The 7,903-nt window shown below is 39.5% G+C and overlaps 1 protein-coding gene across 1 annotated transcript; it reads right to left on the minus strand.

The window, feature by feature from the left end:
- Positions 1–6,635: 6,635 nt before the first annotated feature.
- LOC121433857 (40S ribosomal protein S17-like) lies at positions 6,636–7,083 on the minus strand. Its single transcript, XM_041632517.1, has one exon. It carries the CDS (start codon positions 7,076–7,078, stop codon positions 6,671–6,673), a length of 408 nt encoding a protein of 135 aa, XP_041488451.1. The 5' UTR covers positions 7,079–7,083; the 3' UTR covers positions 6,636–6,670.
- Between the last annotated feature and the right edge of the window lie 820 nt (positions 7,084–7,903).

Consider the following 7,903-nt stretch of genomic DNA (forward strand, 5'->3'; position numbering starts at 1 on the left):
TTTGTCGATCTTGTTGATTTTCTCCAAGAACCAACTTGTTGTTTCATTGATTCTTTGGACTATTTTCTGTGTTTCTATTTTGTTGATTTCCGCCCTCAGTTTGATTATTTCCAGTCTCCTGCTCCTCCTGGGCGCATCTGCTTCTTTTTTTCCTAAGGCTTTCAGGTGTGTTGTTAAGTCCCCAAAGTATGCATTCTCCGTTTTCTTTAAGTGGGCACTTAGTGCTATGAACTTTCCTCTTAGCACTGCTTTCATCGTGTCCCATAGGTTTGAGTACATTGTCTCTTTATTTTCATTAAATTCAAGGAAGACTTTAATTTCTTTCTTAATTTCTTCCTTGACCCAGGTGTGGTTCAGTAGTTGGCTGTTCAGTTTCCATGAGTTTGTCGGCTTTCTGTGGGTAGTATTGTTGTTGCCTCCTAACTTTAATCCGTGGTGATCAGATAAGACACAGGTCGACACTGATATTATTTTGTATCTGTGGAGGTTTCCTTTGTTTCCGAGTATCTGGTCAATTTTCGAGAAGGTTCCATGAGCTGCAGAGAAGAAGGTATATTCTTTCCTATTTGGGTGGAATGTTCTATATATGTCTGTTAAGTCCATTTGCTTCATTACCTCCAGTAGTTCTATTTCTTCTCTATTAGGTTTCTGTCTGATTGACCTGTCCCTTAGAGAGAGAGGTGTGTTGAAGTCTCCTACTACTAGTGTGTGTGGTTTGATGTCTGCCTTGAGTTCTAGTAATATTTCTTTTATAAAAGTGGGTGCTTTTATATTAGGGGCGTAGATATTCAGGATTGAGACGTCATCCTGATGAATTGTTCCTGTTATGAGTATAAAGTGTCCATCTCGATCTCTTCTGATTGATTTTAGTTTGAAGTCAGTTTTGTTAGAAATTAGTATGTCCACACCTGCTTTTTTCTTAGGACTGTTTGCTTGAAGCACTTTTTCCCAACCCTTTACTCTGAGTAGATGTCTGTCTTTGTGGTTGAGATGTGTTTCTTGCAAACAGCAGACTGTTGGATCCTGTTTTCGTATCCAATCTCTTAGCCTGTGCCTTTTTATAGGTGAATTGAGCCCATTAATATTAAGTGATATTAATGACCAGTGGTTGTTTACTCCGGTTATTCTTATTGTTTTTGGTAGTAGAGTTTGTGTGTCTCCCATCATTGAGCTCTGCTGGTGAGGGGTTGCTAGATGCCTGAGTTATTGTAGGCAGTGTTGGCAATGTTGGATTCCTTGGGTTGTGATTTTCCTTCTATTACTTTCTGTAGGGCTGGATTTGTGGCTACGTATTGTTTAAATTTGTTCTTATCCTGAAATGTCTTGTTTTCTCCATTGATAGTGAACGATAGCTTGGCTGGGTATAGTAGTTTGGGTTTGCATCCATGGTCTCTTAGCTTCTGCAGTACATCTATCGAGGACCTTCTGGCTTTCATGGTTTCCATATAGAAGTCAGGTGTATGTCTGATCGGTTTACCTTTATAAGTTACTTGCCCTTTTTCCTTTGCAGCTCTTAATATTCTTTCTTTAACCTGTATATTTTGTGTTTTGATTATTATATGGCGAGGAGATGTTTTTCTTTGATCCAGTCTGTTTGGTGTTCTGTATGCTTCTTCAATATTTAAATGAATATCTTTCTTTTTGTTGGGAAAGTTTTCTTCCATAATTTTGTTAAAAATATTTTCTGGGCCTTTGAGCTGTGACTCTTCTCCTTCTTCTATTCCTATTTTTCTTAGGTTTGGTCTTTTTATTGTGTCCCATATTTCCTGAATGTTTTGTGTTGAGAATTTGTTGGCTTTGCTGTTTTCTTTGTTCTTTGCGTTTATTTTCTCTATAGTGTCCTCAGAATCTGAGATTCATTCTACTATCTCTTGTATTCTATTGATTATGCTTGTTTCTGTAGACTCTGCTCGTTGACCTAGATTTTCCATAACCAGCTGGTCCTCAGTTTGTATTTTCTTCCTTGCTTTCATTTCAGTTTTTAATTCTTGAACTGTTTCCACTACCTGTTTGATCTTTTTTTCTTGGTTTCCCAGGGTACCATGTATGTATTTACTCATTTCTTCAAACTTTTTGTTATACTTCTCATCCATTTCTATAAGGGCTTTTTTTACATGTTGTTTAAGGGACTCTATTGCTTTCATAAAGTCAATTTTTTCCACTTCTTCTGTGTTAGGGTGTTTAAATACTTCTGTTTTAAGATCATTGGGTCCTGGTGTTTTCATGTTGTTTTTCAGATTATTGGGTGAATTCTTTCCTTGGCGCCTGCCCATCTCTTCCTATTGATCCTATCTAATGGGTCTTTTAAAACCGAATCAGGTTTCCCTGCTGGCCAAGGGTTCCGCTTATCAAATGCCCTCGCTCTGTTTCCTAGTTCCTGCCACAGGTCAAGAACCCTCTCACCCTTCTGAAGTGTCTTCAGGATTAGGACCAGGCTCCCCGTTGCCGGTGACCTCGCCAACAAAAGGCCTATCTCTTTGATTTAATTGTAGTGGGGCCATCTTCTCTTGTTATTGCGCACCCGTTCCCGCCCCTTGTGTCTGCCACCTCTTTGGTCTCCCCTCGGGGTTTCTCTTTGATTTAATTGTAGTGGGGCCATCTGCTCTTGTTATTGCCTGCCCATCCCTGCCGCTTGTGTCTGCCACTGCGCAGGAGCCGGTTCCTGCCGCTTGCATCTGTTCTTTTACCTCTCTTCCATCTTGCACTTCCTGTTTTCTCTCAGTGTCCTCTCTGGTGTCTCTCTCTAATGTTTTGATTATTATGTGGCAAGCAGACATTATTTTTTTGATCCAGTATATTTGGTGTTCCAAAAGCTTCATGTAGCTTCATAGGCATATCTTTTTATAGGTTGGGAAGTTTTCTTCTATGATTATGTTAAATATATTTTCTGTGATTTGGAGTTGAACTTCTCCTTCGTCTATACCTATTATTCTTAGGTTTGGTCTTTTCATAGTTTCCCATATTTCTTGGATATTTTGTGTTAAGATTTTGTTAAATTTAATGCTTTCTGTGACTGATGAGTCTATTTCCTCTATTGTATCTTCAGTGCTTGATATTCTGTCTTCTATTTCTTGTATTTTTCAGTATAATCTTGCATTTGTGGTTCTTGATCATTTTATCAAGATTTTTATTTCTATAACTCCCTAGCCTTGTTTTTTCTTTATTGTTTTTATTTAGTTTTCAAGCCTTGAATAGTTTCTTTCATATGTTTGAATGCTTTTTTCCTGAGTTTCTCTAAAGGATTTGTTGCTGTCTTTCAATTTTTTATCTTTTCCGCCATTTCTTTGAGGGAATTTCTCATTTCCTCTTTAAGAGTCTCAAACATTCCCCTGAAGTTATTTTTTAGGTTATTTTCCTCTGCTTGTTCTATATTTAGTTGTTTTAGTCTTGTTGTTGTAGGGTCTCTAGATTTTACTGGTGTTGTGTTGCTCTTTGAGTGTTACATGTGTTCTTACCTCTTCTGTTCATCTTTTCCTCTAATTGGTGTGTTTGAGGCTGCCTGTGATTCTGGTGATTAGTCTTCCAGGTTCCAGTGGATCCAAGGCTCAGATGATTGTTGCTCATGCTGCAGTCAGCGCCATGATTCTAGTTACACCATTGGTTATTCCATGTTCCTGAAGGTCACTCAGCACTCCCGGGATTTGCTCCACTCCCATGGAGTTCACTGTCTAGGGCCTACTTTGGCCTAGTTTTCCAACTCAGACCTGTTTTCATAAAAATCTGTCATCTGGATCCACTCCTGTGAAGGTCCCTGTTTTGGGGTAGTCCTGCAAAGGTCTCTGGCTCCAATCTACTCCCTCAGCGGTCCCAGACTCATGCCCAGTCCCAAGGAGTTTTCTGGTTTCTGCCTACTCCCTTGGAGGTCCTAGACTGAAGCCTGGACCTGCAGAGATCCTGGCTCAGACCTAGTTCCTTGGAGGTCCCAGACTCATGCTTGGACCCACAAGGGTTCTGTCCCAGGTCTACTCCCTTGAAGGTCCCAGATTCATGCCTGGACCCACTGAGGTCTCTGTCTCTGGCCCACTCACTTATTGGTTGCTCCCCTGCACCTGCTTCTGTGGACTTCGCTGTCTCAGATCTGCTCTGGCCCAGGTGGCTAGCTCAGTCCTGCCTCCACAAATGTCCCAGGTCTGTATCTGCTCCCACTCCTGCAGAGCTTGCTGCCTCAGACTTGCTTTGACCCAGGTCACTGGCCCAGTCCTGCTTCAGCAAATGTCCCTGTTCTGTATTCACTACTGCTTCTGTGGAGTTCACAATTCTGGCCCAGGTCACTGGCTCAGTCCTTCTCTGTGAAGTTCACTGCCTCAGGAGTTGATCTTGTATCCTGCAACATTACTAAAGGTGTTTATCAGCTGTAGGAGTTCTTTGGTAAAGTTTTTGGTGTCACTTCAATTCACTATCATATCATCTGCAAATAACGAAAGTTTTACTTCTTTTTTTCCAATTCAAATTCCCTTGATCTCTTTATGTTGTCTTGTTGCTATTGCTAGAACTTCAAGAACTATATTAGAGAGGTATGGAGAGAGTGGATAGCCTTGTCTTGTTCCTAATTTTAGTGGAATAGCTTTGAGTTTCTCACCATTTAATTTGGTGTTAGCTGTTGGCTTGCTGTATATTGCTTTTATTATATTTAGGAATGAACCTTGTATCCCTAACCTCTCTAAGACCTCTATCATAAAGGGGTGTTGAATTTTGTCAAATGCTTTGACAGCATCTAATAAAATGATCATATGGTTTTTTTCTTTCAGTTTATTTATATGTTGGATTACATTGATGGATTTTCGTTTGTTAAACCAGCCTTGCCTCTCTGGGATGAAGCTTACTTGATCATAATGTATTATTTTTTGGATGTGTTCTTGGATTCAGTTTGCCAGTATTTTATTGAGAATTTTTGCATCGATGTTCATGAGTGAGATTGGTCTGTAATTTTCTTTCTTGGTTGAGTCTTGGTGTGGTTTTGATAGTAGGGTAATTGTAGCTTCATAGGAGTTTGGCAATGATTCTTCTGTTTCTATTTTTGTGAAACACATTAAGGCGTATAGATAATAGCTCTTCTTAGAAGTTCTGGTAGAATTATGCATTGATACCATCTGGTCCAGGGCTTTTTTTTTTTTTTTGGTAGGGAGTTTTCTGATGACAGCTTCTAATTCCTTGTGACTTACAGGTCTATTTAAATTGTTCAGCTGAGCCGGGCGGTGGTGACGCATGCCTTTAGTCCCAGCACTCGGGAGGCAGAGGCAGGCAGATCTCTGTGAGTTCAAGGCCAGCCTGGTCTAGAAGAGCTAGTTCCAGGACAGGAACCAAAAGCTACGGAGAAACCCTGTCTTGAAAATAAAAAGCAAAAACAAAACAAAGAAAATATTCACCTGGTCTTGATTTAATTTTGGTAAATGGTACTTATCTTTTAAAAATGTCCATTTCTTTCACATTTTCCAATTTTCTGGCATACAGGCTTTTGTAGTAAGATCTAATGCCTCTCTGAATTTCCTCTGTGTCTGTGGTTATGTCCCCCTTTTTATTTCTGATCTTATTAATTTGCGTGTTCTCTCTCTGTCGTTTGATTAGTTTGGATAGGGGTTTATCAATCTTGTTGATTCTCTCCAGGAACCAGCTTTTTGTTTCATTGATTTTTTGGATTGTTTTCTGTGTTTCTATTTTGTTGATTTCAGCCCTCAATTTGATTATTTCCAGTCTTCTACTCCTCCTAGGTGAGTCTGCTTCTTTTTTTTCTAGAGCTTTCAAGTGGGCTGTTAAGTCTCCAATATGTGCTTTCTCTGTTTTCTTTAGGTGAGCACTTAGTGCTATGAACTTTCCTCTCAGGACTGCTTTCATAGTGTCCCATAAGTTCGAGTATGTTGTCTCTTTATTTTCATTGAATTCAAAGAAGACTTTAATTTCTTTCTTTATTTCTTCCTTAATCCAGGTATGGTTCAGTAGTTGACTGTTCAGTTTCCATGAGTTTGTAGGCTTTCTGGGGATAGCATTGTTGTTGAATTCTAACTTTATTCCATGGTGATCCAATAGTACACAGGTGGTTACTACAATTTCTCTGTATCTATTGATGTTTGCTTTGTTACAATTATGTGATCAATTTTTGAGAATGTTCCATGAGATACTAAGAAGAAGTTATATTCTTTTTTGTTTGGGTGGAATGTTCTATATATGTTTGTTAAGTCCATTTGTTTCATTACATCTGTTAGTTCTCTTATTTCTCTGTTAAGTTTCTGTCTGATTGACCCGTCCATTGGTGAAAGAGGAGTGTTCAAACCTCCTACTATTAGAGTGTGGAGTTTGATGTATGCTTTGAGTTCTAGTAATGTTTTTTCACATATGTGTGTGCTTTTATATCAGGGGTATAGATATTCAGGATTAAGACTTCCTTCTGATAGATTGTTCCTGTTATGAGTATGAAGTGTCCTTCTCCATCTCTTCTGATTGATTTTAATTTGAAATCAATTTTGTTAGATATTAGTACAGCCACGCCTGCTTGTTTCTTTAGTCCATTTTATTGGAAAACCTACCCTTTACTCTGAGGTAGTGTCTGTCTTTGAGTTTGAGGTGTGTTTTTTGTAAACAGCAGAGTGCTGGATCCTGTTTTCATATCCATTCTCTTAACCTGTGCCTTTTTTTTAAAGTTATTTTCAGATTTATTGAAAATGACAGAACAGACTCAAACGGCTCCACGCGGTGTTTTGAAATTCATCCCCACTGTAGGCTGAGTGACCTGCAGGTTGGAGAGACTGCCGAAGTCCAGAAGCTTCAGCATCTCCTTGGTGTCAGGATCTACCTCAATGATCTCCTGATCCAGGGCTGAGACCTCAGGGACGTAATTATCCCTCCTTTCTCGCTCTTCCTCCTGCAGTTTGATAGAGATACCCCTGACAGGGCCTCTCTGAATCCTCTTCATCAGATGCGTGACATAGCCGGCTATCTTGTTGTGGAGCTTCTTGCTGGGGATGATAGCGATCTCCTTGCACACGCGCTTGTTGTTGTGGAAGTCATTGCCCAGGCACGTGTAGTACTTCTCGATGATGACCCGGGCCGCCTTCTTCACGGTCTTGGTGCGGACGCGGCCCATGTTGATGGGTCCCGGTAAAAGATAACCTGTGCCTTTTTATAGATGAATTGAGTCCATTGATATTAAGTGATATTAATGACCAGTGGTTGTTAACTCTGGTTATTTTTTCTGGTGGTAGGGTTTGTATGTTTCCCTTCATTGAGTTGTGCTGGTGGAGGGTTGTCAGATGCTTGTGTTATTATGAGTGTTGTTGTCTTCCTTGGTGTGTGATTTTCCTTCTAATATTTTCTGTAATGCTGGGTTTGCGGCTACGTACTGTTTAAATATGTTTTTGTCCTGGAATGTCTTGTTTTCTGCATCGATGGTAAATGCAAGCTTTGCTGGGTATAGTAGTCTAGGCTTGCATCCATGATCTCTTAGTGTCTGCAGCACATCTATCCAAGACCTTCTGGCTTTCATGGTTTCCATTGAGAAGTGAGGAGTGATTCTGATAGGTTTCCCTTTATATGTTACTTGACCTTTTTCCTTTGCAACTCTTAATATTCTTTCTTTATTCTGTATGTTTTGTGTTTTGATTATTATATGGCAAGGGGATGCTTTTTTTTTTTAATCCAGTCTATTTGGTGTTCTGTATGCTCCTTGTACCTTCATAAGAATATCCTTCTTTAGGTTGGAAAAGTTTTCTTCTCTAATTTAGTTTAATATATTTTCTGGGCCTTTGAGCTGTAATTCTTCTCCTTCTTCTACCCCTATTATTCTTAGGTTTGGCCTTTTCATGATCTCCCAGAATTTTTGGATGTTTTGTGTTAAGAATTTGTTGTGTTCTTTAATCCATGAGTTTATTTCCTCTATAGTATCTTCAGTGCCTGAGATTTTTTCTTCTAT

The sequence above is a fragment of the Microtus oregoni genome, unplaced genomic scaffold (assembly GCF_018167655.1).
Source record: "Microtus oregoni isolate MIOR12 unplaced genomic scaffold, Mior012 000041F_ref0000270, whole genome shotgun sequence".
In the NCBI taxonomy this organism is placed as follows: Eukaryota; Metazoa; Chordata; class Mammalia; order Rodentia; family Cricetidae; genus Microtus; species Microtus oregoni.

Bases quoted from the DNA above. Each gene is read 5' to 3' on its own strand.
- LOC121433857 (XM_041632517.1), bottom strand. From the start codon at position 7,078: ATGGGCCGCGTCCGCACCAAGACCGTGAAGAAGGCGGCCCGGGTCATC.